General features: G+C 43.8%; 1 protein-coding gene across 21 annotated transcripts in view; it reads right to left on the bottom strand.

The window, feature by feature from the left end:
* Positions 1–13,874, bottom strand: part of TCF7L2 (transcription factor 7 like 2) — a 174,004-nt gene extending 160,130 nt beyond the window's left edge. For 6 of the 21 annotated variants that reach the window (XM_058841046.1, XM_058841051.1, XM_058841052.1 and 3 more), the window contains exons 1-3: positions 12,952–13,223; positions 12,551–12,617; positions 12,243–12,367 (exon numbers count right to left, since the gene is read on the bottom strand). In XM_058841046.1, coding sequence (XP_058697029.1) covers positions 12,243–12,367; positions 12,551–12,617; positions 12,952–13,140 — 381 coding nt within the window. In that variant the 5' untranslated portion in view covers positions 13,141–13,223. Of the gene's footprint in view, positions 1–12,242; positions 12,368–12,550; positions 12,618–12,951; positions 13,225–13,598 lie in introns of those variants that run through there. The other 15 variants (XM_058841042.1, XM_058841039.1, XM_058841041.1 and 12 more) reach the window with 5 other exon arrangements.
* Positions 13,875–17,110: the final 3,236 nt, after the last annotated feature.

The raw sequence follows: 17,110 nt of genomic DNA, 5'->3' as shown, positions 1-17,110 counted from the left end.
CTTTGCAACTCCAAGATAACTTCTCCATGATCAGAAAGCCCTGCCATATTCACACACCGTGCTCACAGACAAGGCAACTGAACTAGAGGGCTATGTGCTGCTGAACATTAATAGGCATTTTTGCAGACTCCAAGACAAGTACTTTTCCATAGCTTTTCATGTTAGGGCACAACCAGGTGAAAAAAAAAAGAAGTCTGCTTTTTGCTAAAACATAAGGAGATCTAGCCAAATTCTTCATCATCACCATTAAATGTTAAGTGGATGAAGGGGAAAAAAAAAATAAATCAAACCACACAAGAACACATGATCTCGGAGATACAATTTTCACAGCCATGACTATTTGCTTTAACAGTGTATCCAAAATCAGCAGCAAGACCTTCCCTTACCCTCTGGTCCCTCCATAACTCAGGAACTCAGTGCAGTTGCTGGCTGATGCCAGGCCCCCAGAAGAGAAGAGGGGAAGAGACATACAGCACTCACAGGGTGCCAACAAAACACCTGACCAGCCATGCCAGGGGTCTTCATGGCAATGTGATACAGAGAAACACAAGACAGGGTGAAGACATTGGCCTAAGTGGCTCCTCTCTCTCTCCTCCCACTGCATTCAGATGAAGAGGTGAATGAAGGGGAGAAACATAACACTGAATAAATGATTAAGTAGATTATCCAAGATTGCCAGCTCCAAACCTTAACAAAGTGGGGATCCTACATTATTTTGGGGAAAACAAATAAAAGGCAATCACAAAACCCTAGCAGCTATTTAAATGGAATCTAAATTACCAACATGACACTCAGGGTAAGTAAGAAACTCAAGGAGCTTGTTATTTTCTTTTGAAGTAAAGGCATACAGGAAATTCAGCAGTCACATTTTCTTCCCTGGGCAAGAACACCCACACTGCTCACTCATTCATTCACTCCCATTTTTCTCTGTGCAGTGTCTGACCAAGAGGAGCCCAGACCAAGTCCTCCAGACACTCCTGCATCATGCACAAAAACAATCCTGATTTTTACAGTTTTATTTGGCTTGTTCACAAGACTCAGTCTCATGTAATCCACGGGCCTGATCCTTCTCCTAATAAGAGCAATGGCAAAACTCCAGCTGATTCAGTAGTTCTGCAGAGACCTTGCAGCGGCAAGAGGATAAACTTTAAGGGCCCAAGCCCTACACATTCACTTTTCTTGTTTCCACAAGTAAACCTTTTAAAAATAATGGGACTGCTCCTAAGAGTCAAACATGCAGAACTGAGTAAGAACAGAAACCAAATGAGAAATATTTGGAGCTCCCCCTCCACCTTAACACAAGTGCATTTTCCCAAGCATCCTCTTATTCTGGTAAATCAAATGATACCACTAAAAAAAAACCAAACAAACAAACAAAAAAAAAAAAAATAAAAGCAAAATGCCTAAAAATGCCACTGGAGGCAGGAAGAAGAAACCTAAGTCCTTCTTCTTTTAAAATAAGGACAATCAAACGATGAGTAGCTGAAAATGTGGCCACACACACACACTCCTTCATATACACAGACATACACAGAGGCAGTTCATCAGAAGTGAATCAGAGAGAGAAAGATGAATTTGAACCCTTTATCCCCTGTCCTTTATAAAAGCTGCCACTCAGTAAACGGAGATTGCTCTAATTACTGTGACAATTCTGCACCCCGTTCAAACAACTTTTGTGTTCTGGACAGGTTTCTCCGCGAGTTTGAAATTCTTGGCCTGAGAACCACTCTTGTCTAAAAGAGGTTTCTCGTTGCAAACGCAGAATGCAACACTAACAAGTTGTCCCTCTTTTCAGCTCCTTTCATTCTCCTCTTTTCCAACTGCCTGATTCAGGGCTTAATGGAAACTTGTCAAGGCTTTTCTTCCCACAAACCCTGTAGAGCCCCAAGGCAATCTGTGCACAGAGCAACCACAGGAATCTCATATTGTCAATTAAAATTGAATAGACACCTGATAACCAAGTATGCATTCAAGAATAATGTACATCACATGCATATACACAGACGTACCTGTGTAGCCAGTCCAATGCACACATTTGGGCACACCAGCAGCACAGCAACTCACTACTTCCCCTTTACAACCACCTAGTGACACCCAGGTTCTACTTTTCACTTTTTCATTCCATATTTATTAAATTTAATTTCACATTTATGAAATTAAAAACAAAGTACTTTCAAGTACTGTAGTCGAGCAACAGAGTACAATGGAAAATAAACTAACTACATATACCAAGCACTTGGCCTTTAATAACCCTGGGGATTGTAAAGATATTTAGCTTATTTATCCAGATAAAATAAACTCTGCGGATATTCTTTACACAGTGGTTTGTGACCAGTGCAACAGTTGCATTTGTGACTAGCTTGGGTACCTTGTTTTTAATTGACACAGACATGATTTAAGCTACATTTTATGGTGTAGTTTAAGAATTAATAAAAAGCCCATGGGAGAATGTAGCAGGGATTGAAGTAAATGGAGACGTTTGGTTAATAATAATAAAAATCTCAAAGAACTTGACTTCCAGACAGACAACTATAATCTGTAACTCCTCTGAAAGGGAGAAAACCTTCCTGTAAATGTCCCATAGAAAACAAAGCTAGAAACACTGACTGCCATCTTATTCTTCTGATGTGTTCATTCAAGGTCATACTTCCCTTGGATGCTTTAATATTGGCAAACATTTATAATAGAGCAGTTTCAATAGCTGTCTGTTCAGCCTGGGTGTAGATCAATGCATCATCTATATGCCGACTTCCAGAGCTTGCCCATGTCAGAGTAGTGGTCCTGGTTTTATAAATCTCTTAAATCTAATTAAACCAATGCAAACCTCTTACTGTCTATGCTCCCAAACCAGTTCACTCGTTTAACCAAGTTAAAATTATTCAGCCTAGGGTTTAAAGCAGTTCCAAGAGAACCTTTATTAAATATTAGCATCAGTTAAAAACAGAAATCAATGCAGTGGTTTTTCTCCAGAACAGAAAAGCCTATAGTCTCAGACTTTTCCAGATCATTATTTAAGGAGTCAGTGACTCCAGTGGGAGTTCGGATGTGCTCCAAGAGGTACGCCTCCACCTTTTCTTGCTCTAATTTTCCCTTTCTTAAAATAGGACTATTTGTTTCTATTGTATCAACATCCAAGAATCTCTCATATTCCCCAGAAAGTCCCTTTGCAGTATTTTCAGACTGGCAATTTCTATAACTTTATTACTTCCCACATCCTCCTTTTGGACTGCAGGTTTTGGGTTTTTTTTCCTTTTTGGTGTCTCTGCTGCATCACCGCCAGTAGTGAATTAAGCAGCAGAGAATTATTTTATTGTATACAGCATCTTTTATGCCACAGATACTTTGGAAAGACCTACAAAGCTGCGAGATAGACACAAATCAAGCACATTTATATAGTCATACTTGGTAGCCATAGGCATGCAATCGTACTTCCCATGGAGCCTAGGGCACTAAAACCTGTTCTGACTAGAGGGGAGAACAGTTAGGCAGGACTAACTGTGTCAATAGGAAGAACAAAATGGTTAAGTCCAACAAGAGTCCCGCCTGAATTCAGCCTCACTCCCTAGCAGGAGTTTGGTACCCAAAACATATGATCCCAAAGAGAAACTGCCCTCCCATCTCTCTCCTTGCACTTCCTCCACCAAGCAGCAAAGGCATTTCAAACAACATAACTCTCTGCTCAAACACTCTCTGCTCAAAGCCTACTTGGCTCCTATAATTTCTATCATTTTCCTGTCATCATTTCTTCTTCGCTGAAGCCAGCAGCATATGAGTCAGAGAACAATCATTAACTTTTACAACTTCCATACAAATCCACCTACTCATATTAGAAAAGCAGAATTGACATGCAATGCGGCCTCAGACCAAACCCTGATCCTGCCAGGATGCTCCACACTTCTGTGGGAAAGTCGGATACTGCAGAAGCTCATTCAAGAATGCACCATTGGAAATGTAACTTTACTTCTCCCCTCCCCTTCCTCCCCCAGAAGCAAAGGACTATGAAGAACCAGCAATACATCAATATCATATTCAGTTGAGTTTGGCTTTCTCAATACCTTCATCCACTTTTGAAGAACTTGGCCATTGGTTCAAGACACACAGGGCCTGATGCAAAGCCCTCTGTTATTAATAGAAGCTTTTTTTCCACTGACTTCAATGGATCTTGGACCAAGCCCAAGGAAGACAAGATTTCACAGCAGTAAGAGTGACACACATTCTCCACATTGAAAAAAAAAAAATTAAAAGAAACAATACGAAGCATTTACTATGTCAATCTGTATAGCACACTTTTGTTTGTGTTTTGCTCTTTTAAAATAGCCTCTAGGCTGTTGGATTAGTGCACCCAAAAAGTCTCTCTGAAGATGGAAGGAATCACAGGCAGATACAAAATGCTATGGTGAGATACATAACAATCTCAGTACCTCCCTCAACTAGGATATAGAGGCATCCTCTACCACATTTCTTGTAAGTTGCTGCAGCCACACTTTAAAGTGTCCCAGCACTATCAAACTCCTAGAGTAACAGCTACAGTATTACCCATGATGAATTAATTTATATTAATACGGCTATCACGCGCATTTCCATATGAAACCCATTGTTCTGGAACATTAATAAAAACCTCACTAAGTGAAGTAACATGGAACCCCTACACTTAGCTTAAAGATATTGAAAATAAATACATTTAGAACTAAATTGCTAATATCTTTAGTTTATCATATATGGCACAGCAAGCACAAACACAGCTATCTTCTCAGTACGTATTTATAGCATCACCCGTTCCCATTCATTCTGCATTTTCTTAGAGAATCTGCTGTACCCTACATCTGCAATTCATTGACTTTACAATTTACCACATGTTGAGATGGAGAGGTCTCAGCTCCATTTGAATCACTGCACAAATATGCAAGTGATTTATCGTTTTAAAACTAAAGACTGCAGAAGAACGACTCCACTTTTCCTGAACATTACTCCTTCTGGCAGACCATGAACAATTACAGCGCGTACTAATTAAGCTCTGTAAATGTGCTGTGCCCTGCTAATGCCTACCAGGCCTCAAATTTAGTTGCATGAAGCCAAACTTCAGCCAGCGACTTAACTCATTCAGCACTGCCCAGTTGCCTGAGCGTGACCCCACAAAGAATAAGGGTCGAGGGTTTAGCCAACCTAAAACAAAGGCGTGAGACTGAACAGATTTTGCCGGAAAGAATCACAGGGGGGAGATGCTGGAGGGGGTGGGAAGCATCTTGGGAATGAGAGGAACATCCTTGTTGATAACCTGTTAAAAAGGTACAATACCACACCAGCTTTGCAGAGAAGTGCTGGGGGATTCGGATCTGTCCCTGGGGGCTAATAAGTCACAGCGCTCCATTGATTAGGGAAATGCATAAAACCTTCAACAAAACTGTACAGCTATTTGTGGAAGAGCTGAATTGACAGCCCCCTCTTTTTTTTTTTTTTTTTGAGTCAGGCTTTACATGACTCTAGAAGAAAAACATATGGCCAAAGGAGTGCAGCTTTCCACCACACACATAACCCTGCCTTTTTCTTAAATTAGTCTCCAAGCACAACAGTAACCTACGGGGAACCTGAAATCAACTGCTGGAGAAATTAAAGCTAAAAGTAATACCTAGGCATATTTGAGTAATCACATTATCTTGTTAAAACACACACACCCCTCCAGCACAGATAAGACAGCAGCACTTCAAATCTGACTGTCCACTCTAGCAAAGCGTGTGTAATGGGGAGTGAGCCGAGAACAACGAGCTTTGCTGAGCGAAGCACTGCTTCTTCTCAGGCCCCAGACTCTCCTGACACTTAAGAGTCAATCCCCAGATCCCAAGCTTCCCCTCTAACCATCCATTCAAACACTGGCGTTTCCCCCCCCGCCCCCCCCAAGTTTCTACAATTTCTCCTCACGCTCCAACATCCCTCCTTTGTCCTCCAATTACTCTCCAGTGGCCCCCCTGCTCTGGCAGTGCCTCCCCCCAGTTAACCCCTCCCAAAACACCACCCTGTGCACTTCCCCTGCTCCCCTCCATGCTGACCTACCGTCCATCCCACATTGTCCCTTCCAGCAGGACACAGGGCTTCTCCCCTAAAAACTGCCTCTAACCTCAACATCTTCATTCATTTAGCGCATGTTTTCCCTTAACATGGGCTTTTGCTGCTTTCTAAGAGGCTCCGTTTCATACACACAAACCAGTCTAATATATGTATTTCCAAGCATCTTCCTTCTGCATAAAACCTGGGGCAGTTTTTTCTTTCGTCCCCAAGCTCAGCAGTATGCGAGAAAATTAAAGGACATTTCCAGGTGTCATCTGTCTTTAAGTGTTTGCTTGTGCCGGTATCTAGGAAATACTGCACAATACTGCTGAGAGCTCTGTAAAGGACACGAGCTGTGCTAAACTTCTCCCCTCCTTCAGCCTGGCTGCATCACACACTGCCCAGCCTCTACAGCACCACAAGCGTTAATTATAAACTTCGGAGCCCACGTAAAAAAAAAAAAAAGCACAAACATAAACCAGCAGTTGGGAGGAGCAGCAGAAAAATTCTTCGTTTTTAGGTGGGGAGAGAAAGGATTTCCATATCTCCCCCACACACCCCCAGCACCACACTTCATCTCTCATTGCTTATAATTAGTGAAAGAAATTTGACCCACTGCCAGTGTCTGTGGACCTTGGATATTATAAGGCCAGCGTGGCGTCAAATATCTTAACATTCATAAGTGTTATAGGCTGTAAATAAACCCCGTGGATTTATGACCCTGCGGTGCTTGCCAGCAAACGACTGTGGCACATTTCTTTCAGCAGACCTGTCGAGGTGCAAGTTTGCCTTTGGTTGTAAAATTAACCATTTCCTTCACAAATGTGCCCAATTAAAAGTCAAAGTTTTAAGGCTTACTTACATATTTGCCAGGACATGGGACTAAGGAGACGCCCGGGGAACACAGCTTTAAACGTCCCCCTAAACCTCACAACTCCCTCCAAAGCTCAACTTCTCACAACAGCCCCAATGTGCAAGCAAAGTGTCCGATTTCACCAAAAAGCCCTGAAAAAAACCCAAACTGACAAGCCGACCGCTGTTAAATTTCTACGTGCCTATCGCCAGCCCTCATTTTTGGCTGCTCTGAGGCTGGGGGGAGCAGGCGTCTCCCCCCAGGCTGTGCCTGGAGAAGGATCTCCTCCCTTCCCCCAGGATAATGTCATCTGCTTCCTGTGTAGGAGAGCATTTGCTAAATCCAGGTTGTCTCATGCTTAACTGCCAATAATCCAACTTCCACATAACTCCCAGACAGCTGGGAAAAGGTCCTTAGAGTTTTTAGTCATGGTACAGAAACACACGTCCACACAAAAAATCTGCAGCTGTCCTTTTTCTCTACACCACTTTTTTTTATCTGATTTTGGGGCCCACTCATGAAAGTCTTGACAAATTTAAAACATTTTTACCTACATTCTGGTTTACAAGCGCCAGTGAAAGCTGCAACATGTTCCTTTCCCCCCTCCATCTTCAGCTGACAAATCAGCACATACTTACTCGAACAAAAAATGAAGGGGAAGAAGGGAAAAAATAAACCACACCACCCTATTCAACATCCTCAGTCCTTCCATGAATGCAGTCAAAAAACCTGGAAAAGCATCTACTGTATTTTTTTTTTTTTTCACTACAGATCAGCCACTGGTGCACCTATTAAAATTGTTCGATTTCCAAAGCAAATATTATTTTTAATGAAGTGCAGTCCTGCAATTATCCTGTACACTCAAGTAACAGTACTGCATTATATTGTTTTGCAAGGTCCCAGAAACATGAAACTTTTCTCTAACTAATTTTCATAGCCCCCTGAAGAGAAACTGATGGAGTAAGCAATGCAGCATTTGCTCCAGAATAAAATCTTATCGGGAAAAAAAAAAGCAAAGAAAAAAAAAAAAAAAGTGTAGCATTAAAAATAAATCTGCTTCTTTACTGCAAATAAGTTAACAAACACAATCTGTTTGCCACTATTTACCAGCTATGCTAATGCTATAGCAGAGTGATTCAGCAATCTACCTAATTAAGCACGAGGAAAGTTTCTTTATGGAGGTTCCATTTGATTTACACCAAAGGATCATCAGTTCTTATTTAACAGCTTGTTTTTACACAAGTCCAGAAACTTTATTAAAAGCATGTCCATTTTTTTTTAAACAAAGCAAATAATTCACTCTCCAATGAATAGCTCTGTATCATAAAGTACCAAAGTGCTGACATACTAAGTTGTATCTACATTATTAAACTAGTTGGTGGACGTTAATACTATAATCCATACTGCAGACATTAAACCTCAACCATAAAGATTAGTAAAGAATTAATATTGTCACATCGAGACTGAAACCTTAACACTCCAACCATAAATATTTCTGAAGGAGATGAAAAACAATTAGCATAAATACCAAAGAAGGGCAAGAACACCTGTTCTTTTTCAGGGCGATAAGCATTTTATTGTTCTCTATTTAAAATGTAATGACCTGTGTAATTACAGTAATATTACATTGTATTGCAAGGGCTTGGAATGTCACACTTTGAAAAGTGTTGTCAAAACAATTGGAGGGAGGGAAAAAAAAAGGACCACCATTAACCCTTCACACCCCAGGGTCTAAAGCTTTTGTATTAGGCAGGATTAGATTGTTTGATTCAGCAGATAAAGCAAAACATCATTTTTTTTTAAGGCAATTAACAAAGAACGTTTCTTCCTAAACATAAAAATCAAGACGATGGGGCTGCTCTCCACCATAGCTATTCCAAACTTCAGGGCCAAACATAAGCTCACCCCTTCAGTCTCACTCAGCCAGCAACAACTTAGGGGAAAGGAAGAAGCAACAGCAATAGTAAAAATAAGAGCATCCACCAGCGGGGTTTTCTCACATCACACCGCATCTATTTGCTTACCAAAAGCATTAACCAAGCTCCAAATTTAAGCTAAAAATCAAGTACACCACTTCTACATTTTCCAGCTCTGAAAGGAAAACAGTCTCCTTTATTATCCATAACATGCAGCCACCCCAGTCCCTCTCCAAGTGCAGGGATGGAACTGGTGCTCTCAGATGTGTCACTTCATTACTGTTTGACTAGACCTCTACTTAATAGCATCTATTCTCATAAGAACGCCACAGTATTCTATCAATAGCAATATCAGCATGCAAAAAATCTTTGATTTTTAAAAATAAAATTATTCTTATCAATCTTGATAAAGAGTTTGCAGTATTTAAAGCATTATCCTTGAGAAAAGATTATTCCTCATAAGCAGATTTTATGATACTTCATAATTCTTCACATTCCTGAAGCAGTAAAGGAGAAATTCTGCCCACAAGTTTGCTCTTGAACAGACAATTACAGGTACATTTAAAAAATACAATAATCCCACTACACCCCCAAATAAAGCAACAAAAAAAAAAATTCCAGGAAAAAAAAACCACAACAAAAAAACCACACCCACAGACTTTTAAGACTGTACAACAGCAAAAGGAAAAGAAAAACAATTTTGCTATGTATCTGCATCACCTCTTTACCTTGCATGCTCTGACACTCAACAAATATGGCTCCAGGAAAAACTACATAAATAAAAATAAAATTCGTAATTATGCAGAACCATCTATACCTTTCCAACGCGTATTTAAAAATAAAATAAAATCAAACAAGAGAGAGAAAGATCTAGTTCATCTGGAATTGAAAGCTGGTACAGCAGAGAACTAGAATCCACCTAAAAATAGTGTGTGACAGACAACAGCTATCCCGCTGAATCTTTATAATATTCTGCTCTCAGGCCTAAATAAACAACTTTAATTTTTCCTGGCTATAATTAAGTGGCAGGCAAACAAACAAGCATACGGAATGTGAAAGAATAAGGTTAAGAAGATAGGAAAAGGGTGCTGAAGCCTGGATGTGGAAATAAGAAAATTGCCTATTGAGTGTGGAAATATCCTTTCAGAATTCATCTGATAACACAAGCAGGCCACCTGCTATATCTACGATAAACCAACCTGTAAGCTTTTGTACAGCACCTTTAATTCACACGAGCCCAACATTCCTATGGAGGCCTTTTTTAAGGGTGGGGGAGTAAGGGGAGGAATGCTCCAGGAGAGCTAACTGCTGAAGGATCCTATCCCCACAAGCTAAGGGAAAAGGGATCTGTAATAAAGGTAATGAGGAAAAAGGAGCTGTAGCTGTTGTAAGAAAAATGCTCTGAGAAAAAGGCAGCAGAGGTGTGCTTCCTATTAGTCTGCACTTGGAACAGTGGAATGCATTGAAGGTAAAAACCGAGGAAAAAAAAAAAGGGAATACAAAGCTTCACAATTCGTAACAAAGTGATTTGGAACAAAGATTGTTTTGCCATCTGGATTCTGGTAGTTATGGAATTTGGAATTTATCACCATCATCCATATACATGCGGGTGACCATATTCAAAAGAAAAAATATAATGCATTCAGCCCCTGAATTCCCCTCCCCATCATTACAATTGCAAACTGCAGTCACCCCTCTGCTACTGTCCCAGAAATCACCTCCTCGCAAAAAGAGCCTCACAAGCTTCCAAAATAAAACTCTGCCACAGCCCTAAACATATGCAAAGTCAGAAAACCTTCCTCACAACCTCCCTGTCACTCTACATTTACTAATCTGTGTCTACTGACGTTTTACTAAGTGAAAACAAGACTGACCCGATGTTTAATATTTTAATGCTTTAAAACACTTGTAGATCTGATATACTGAAGTTGTCCAAGCCCTCAGTCATTAGTACGGCTTCAACATCTACCCAACAGTAGATCTATTATTGTAAATCGCTATCTCGTGTTACCGCAAGGAAAAAAAAAAGTGTATAAACACACATGGTGATGGTGGGAACGCTTCAGACTCAGAAACACCCAGAAGGAACAAAACAGCAATGCTAAAGCCATCGGTAGGAATCAGTGGTGTTTGGAAGTCCCAGTAGATTTAACCATTCAAAATGAAAAAAATGTTTAAACTCTTTAAAAAAGGAAAGAAAAGGTGACACTTGAGAAATCTGATGTCAGAGCAGAGCACACCGTGGGTGACACTACAACACAAACCCACCAACAGACCCTAAAGTTTCCTGGGATCTGGGCTAGACCACGCTCTAGCTGCAGGCACACGCAGACCTGCACCCCCAGCCAGTGAACCCCGAGTTAGGGGTGAAGGAAAAAAAAAAAAAAAAAAAAAAAAAAAAAGGCAAAAAACCAACAAAAAAAAAAAAAACGGACGCTTTCAGCAAATTGTTTTCCTGCCAGCATACTTCCAAGAGGAATTTTGCTCGACTTGTCTGATTATTTTTTGCGCTGCTGTTGTTGTTGCCAGAGCCAAGCGAGGCGAGTTGTTTCCGGACTCAGCCCCGCGCCCCGAGCGCGGCTCCCCCCGCTCGGCGGCGGGACGGAGCCGCTCCCCGGGCCGGCCCCGCCGGGCAGGGCAGCGCCGCTCGGCCCCCGCACGCCGCGGGGCGCGGATCGGGCCGGCCGGACCGGGCTGAGCCCGGACACAACTCGCGGCACCCCGAGGGGCACGGTGAAATCGCCGCTCCCGCAGGCCGGGGCGGGCGAGGGCAGGAGAGGGTTAAGGGGGAGGAAAGGGGAGGGGGAGCCGGCCCAGCCGCCACGGAGGAGGGCAGGAGGCGACGGATCACCATGGAAAACGAGGAGTTTGGAGGAGCGGATCGCAGGCTCGGCCGGGAGAAAATAACCCCCCTCCCCAAGGAAGGGGAGAGGAGATGGAAGAGAAGGGAAAAGGGGGAGGGGGGAAAAAAACCCCAAACCCAAACTTCGTGGGTTTTTTTAAATTTGTTTCCAGTTTTGTTTTGAGGCTAAATGTTGTTTGGAATTTGTTTGGTTTTTTTTTTCCTTCCCCACCCCCCCCGCAGCGGAGGTTACAAGGGCTCCAAAAAAAAAAAAAACTGCCCACAAAACTGAAAGTAAAAAAAAAAAAAAAAAAAGGAAAATATTAACAACAAAAAAGAAAAAGACAAAAAAAGAAATTTAAAAGGGGAAAGAAAAGAAATAAAAAAGGGAAAAAACGAAGGAATATGGCGAAGTGTAAACAAACCCCCTCCCGCCGCGGCCCGCGGAGTTTGGAAAGTTTGCGGCGCGGGGGAGGGGGCGGCGGCAGGGCCGGGACGAGCGGGCACCGGGAGCGCGGCGGCGGCGGGAGCCGGGGAAGGAGCGGGGGGGCAGAGGAAAGAGAGGGGGGGAAAAAAAAAAGGCACTTACCGTTCTCGCCGTCGGAGAGAGCGATCCATTGGGCAGATACGGGCTGCTGAGGTCGGGGATCATTATAAAGGGATAACCCGGGTATGGTGGGCCCTTAAACAACCCTCCATCTTGCCTCTTCGCAGCTAACATGGCGGGGAGACACGAGCGGGAGCGGGGAAGGAAGGGGGCAACAGGGGGAAGAGAAGGGAGGAGAGGGGGGGAAGGAAAGTTTTTTTAGCAAGTGTCCCCGAAAGAGGAGCCGGGCGCCCGGCGGAGGGGCGGCGGTGCGGGGCGGGCGGCGGTGCCGGCCGGGCCCGCGTACTCACCTTCCTCTAAACTTTCCCGGGATTTATCTCTGAAAGTTTCGGACCGAGGCGGGGGCCGCCGCTCCGCCTGGGAGCGAGCCGGGGGTCGGCGTGGGGCAGTTGGGGAACGGGGTGTTTGGGGTGGAGAGGATGTTTTTTGGGGGGGTGGGGGGGACAGAAGGGAGAAGAGGAGGAATGAAAGGCGAAAAAGAAGGGAGAGGTGCGGGGAGAAGGTGGAAGGGGAAACAAACAGAACAAAACAGAAGGCATCGTTACAAGTTGGTGCCGCGGAGAAAGTTGGGCGCCGGCGGGAGCGGGACCCGGCGCGGCGCCCCCGGCCCCGGCGCGGCCCCGGGCACAGCGCGGCCCCCGCCCGCCCGCCCGCCGCCCCGAAACGGCCCCGCGGGGGGCTTCCCCCGTACCTCCGAGTCTGAGGAGCTGTTTTGATTCGTTTCTGATTCATTGACGAGAGACGACTTGACATCAGCTAAATCCCTCTCCGCCGAGGAGTTCTCGGAGATCTTCTCCTCCTGCTCCCCTTCGTCTTTGAAAGAGATCAGTTCATCGTTGGCGCCCAGGTCGTCCCCTCCACCGCCGTTCAGCTGCGGCATTTTCCTCCTGCTTCACCCCACCAGCAGCAATTTTGCAAAAAGGGGAAGGGGAAAAACAAAAGAAAAAAAAAAAAAAAAAAGGAGGGGAATGGGGGGGAAAAAGGAAAAAGAAGAGGGGGGGGGGGAAAGTTTGCACCAAAAAAAGAAGAGTCCAAGGTGAAAGTTTCTCTTTTTTCCCCTTCTCTTTCCTCCTGGGGAGGGGAAAAGAGGGAGGAGGAGGGGAGGGAAATGTCTCTTCTTTGCTCCTTTGCACCAGTGACTTTAGGCTTCTTCCTTTCCTTCTTCGGGATTTTCTCTTTCTTTCTTCCCGGGAGCTGCTCGGCGTGCACTGCGCGCACACGCACACCCGCGCACGCACTCGCGGAAAAATTAATAATAATAAAAAATATATAAACCGTGGGGAGAGGGGAGCAGCGGGGGGGAGGGGGGTTAAAAAAAAAAAAAATAATGCAACAAACCAAGCCCAGAAGTCAGCTGTGACGGGGGGGCAGTCGCCGCGGATATGGGGAGCCTGTGCCGCTCGGGTTTGAGTGAGTTGAAGTTGGACTGAGAGCTTTTCAGTTCAAAGGCGGCGCTGATTGACAGATAGAAAAAGGGGGATCGAAATCCGGAGGAACGGAGAAGTCTGGGATCCGGGATTATTGACAGGGAGCGAGAAACACACCAGGCACTTAATGAGATGCAGGAGAGGGCGGGGGCTCCCCGGTGACGTCTGCATAAATAAACAGGTCTGGGGCGCGGGAGGGGGAGGAGGAGGAGGAGGAGGAGGGTGGGGGAAGTAGGAAACTAACAATGATCCTTTTTGGCATGGGAGCGGGAGCGCGAGGGGAGGGCAGCGGGGGCGGGGGCTCCGCTGGGGGGGCCGGGACGCAAAAGGAGGGAGGGGGAGGTTGACACAAAAAAAAAAAAAAAAAAAATTAAAAAAAAAAAATTAAAAATTGTGCGCCGTAGCTCAGAGCTGCGGGACGGGGGGAGCGAGGGGAGAAGCACTCGAACGGGTGTCCCTGACTCCGCGCTCCGGGAGCGCCAACTTTTACATTCTGGACATTAATAAACATATCATCCCCCCGCAGCCCGGCTTCTCCTGAAGGATGTTTGTGTGCCCTTATTATTTGGGTACATGTGACGGCAGGGTGGTGCGGTGGGTGCTTTTTTTAAACCGTTAACATTTTTCATGCTACTCGTTGGAGGTAAGAAACTCCAATCATAATAAACACTAGAATATAGTAAAAGCCCCCTTTCTTTTCTTTTTTTTTTTTCTTTTTTTTCTTTTCAGCAGCACTTGCATTTATTATGGTTATAACACGCAGGATGAAGATGTGTGAGATCACTCGCTGAAGATCAGATATTTCCAAATTATCTTATAGTAAGGCATAATGTTTTCTGGTCCTTGATGTAAAAAAAAAAAAAAAAAAAAAAAAAAAAAAGAGAGAGAGGAGGAAAAGGAATGTGACTGCTAAGAAGTTAATTAGCATGGCAGGACGGAGAATCAAGGACTCCCAGACTTCAGAAGTGAAAAGTTGTGGTGGCGTAAACATCCCGCTGCTGGGGGGATTGAAAGAGCAGGGGGGGCCGGGGCCCGGGGTCCCCGCGGGGCTGCGGGAGGCACCGGCCGGGGCCGCAGCAAAACGGGGAGCAGAGCCATGCGGACGAGAGGAATGGCATCTGTTCCCCCAATCTAACGTGGCGAGGGGAAGGGGAAAACAAATTGATCTTCCAGCAGTGACAAATTGTAACAATGGACGAGTCAATTGGAAACTTTAACATGGGCAAGGAACAAAAGGAGGGGAGTGGGGAGGGGGGCGGGGGGGAGACAGTAATTTCAATGGGAATTAGTAAATTGCCTAATGGAAATGGTGTTTGAAAGCAAGGGACAGGCTGTACTAAATAATCCAAACATTCCTCCAGAAATCTAACCTGCTGCTCATGCTAAGGGTCATTCAGCACATAGGGTTTCCAAAACAAAGCCAATTTGTCATGCAATATTTAGAGAGTTTGGGGGTTTCAGCTAAACTGTCTTCTATAAAAAGAATAATAAAAATAATAATACAGAGATCGACAAGGCTAACACAAATTCTCAGGCATTAAAAAGTTCACATAGAAATTTGCATACTAAAGGGAAAGATGCAGACAAAATAGAAATAAAAAAATCACTGCAACTTACAACTTTAATATTAATCAGTAAAGCAGAAGTAGAGTGAAAGGAAGCATGAAAAGAAGTAAAACAAATGTGTACATTTAATCAGACAGGATTGCATAGGACACAAAGAACAGGGCTAATTAGTCTCAGCAGGTAGGGACTAACCTTCAGACTTCATAAATAAATAAGTCTGTGAACAATGTCTAAGTGGGAATATGGAGACAGAAAAGGGATTATTTTAAGACACCAAGTAAAAACATGACTAATGAAATACTTCACTGTTAACTCAATGTACAAATGCATTGAACAGTTTCTTTTTCCACTGGTCTTTTGACTAACTTGCTTTTTACTTTCAGAAATTGTACTAAATAACTGTCTGTGGGCATGCACACTCCCCATTTGCCCCTGATTATGTATTTACTGTCTCTGCAAACTAATGCCTTGCAGAGTGACACCTTAACAAATATTCTCCATTTTTGTTTGCTTTTTGATTTTTAAATGCCTTTATATCCCAGAACAATATGAGATTAGAAATACAAATGTGACAGACTCCTATTTGTTTTGCAGGGCCATGTGTTATAATTTGATCCAAATGAACAAAAACAGTCGCACAGTTTTGTTTTGTTTTTCTAAGATCTTTTTTTACAATCTGCTATGGATTTTTCTTTAAACAAGCTTCAGTCTCAGCATAATTGCTAACTATTTAGAAGCACCATCAAAAGTTAGTGTGCAGGACAGAGGCAGTTGTTGCCCAAAGCTGGTTGCAGAAGAAGGGCCTGGTTCTGTGGACTCACACGTGTGAGTCACATCACTGACGGATGATTGCTGAAGGTGATGACACACCTGGACTACTCGCGCAAGTAATGTTACTCACAGGAGCAACTGCTGCTAGAAGGGAGCTTGGTGTTGCATGCCCCAGTGCCAGCTGGTGGTCCTGGTGTAGAAGATGGCTCTGGAAGGGTGAGGGACTGTGCCCCAGCTGTGGAAGGTGTTTTCGGGGCACGTTTTTGCAGCTGGGATTTTGCCTCCATGGTGGATTCAGGGGAGTCCTGTGAAGGGGCAGGATAATGCTTTCCAGTTTTCATCAAGTTCTTCCTCTTGCAAACTTCCAGGGGTTTGTTTTCAAACTGCAGCCTAGAGCTCGTGTGGTAGTGACGTCCAATGATCGTAGATGGTTACTAAACCATTCTGTTTAATTAAGGTAGTACAAGTCACTTTGGATAGCTTCTGGTCTGCGTTGTATCATTTCTCCTTATGTAACAATTTGTTTCACAGTCAGGGAAGTGGGAGCTCTCCAGGGGTCAATAGCAGCTGTTGAGCAGTAGGTTCTTAAATGATACCTTGGATTAAAACAAAAAAAGTATAATGTTTAACAATGAAAGAAACACAATATTAAAAAAATGAAATAAAAAAAAACAAAACAAAACAAAAAAACCTTACAGTCAAGCTAGTCCATGGCACGGAGCACGATTTTTTGTTTGAATACCCAATTTTAAGTGACAGCTGGAAAGACAAAGCCAGATGCTGCGCGTTCAAGAGATGTTGCCTTTCTTGCCAAAGCTGACCTCTGGCACAGATGAAGAAGTGGAAGTGCCTTTCTCCAAGCTTTTGTAACCCTCACCACTTGGTACAATTATACCAAATGCTGAGCTATGGGGTTTGGTGGCCGACAACGGTGTCACCATTTTACACTTTGGCCCAACAGTTTGGTCCCGAGACTCCTGCAGTGGAACAGCAGCAGTGAAAAAGCATGTGAGGTTCATCTCACAGCTTACAGTGCAATGAACCATACAGGGAAGAGCTTGACATGAGGCAGCCAAGGAAATTCAC

The sequence above is a fragment of the Poecile atricapillus genome, chromosome 6 (genome assembly GCF_030490865.1).
Source record: "Poecile atricapillus isolate bPoeAtr1 chromosome 6, bPoeAtr1.hap1, whole genome shotgun sequence".
Classification (NCBI taxonomy): Eukaryota; Metazoa; Chordata; class Aves; order Passeriformes; family Paridae; genus Poecile; species Poecile atricapillus.
The sequence above is the reverse complement of the archived record's forward strand: the minus strand, read 5'-3'. Positions and strand labels throughout refer to the sequence as shown.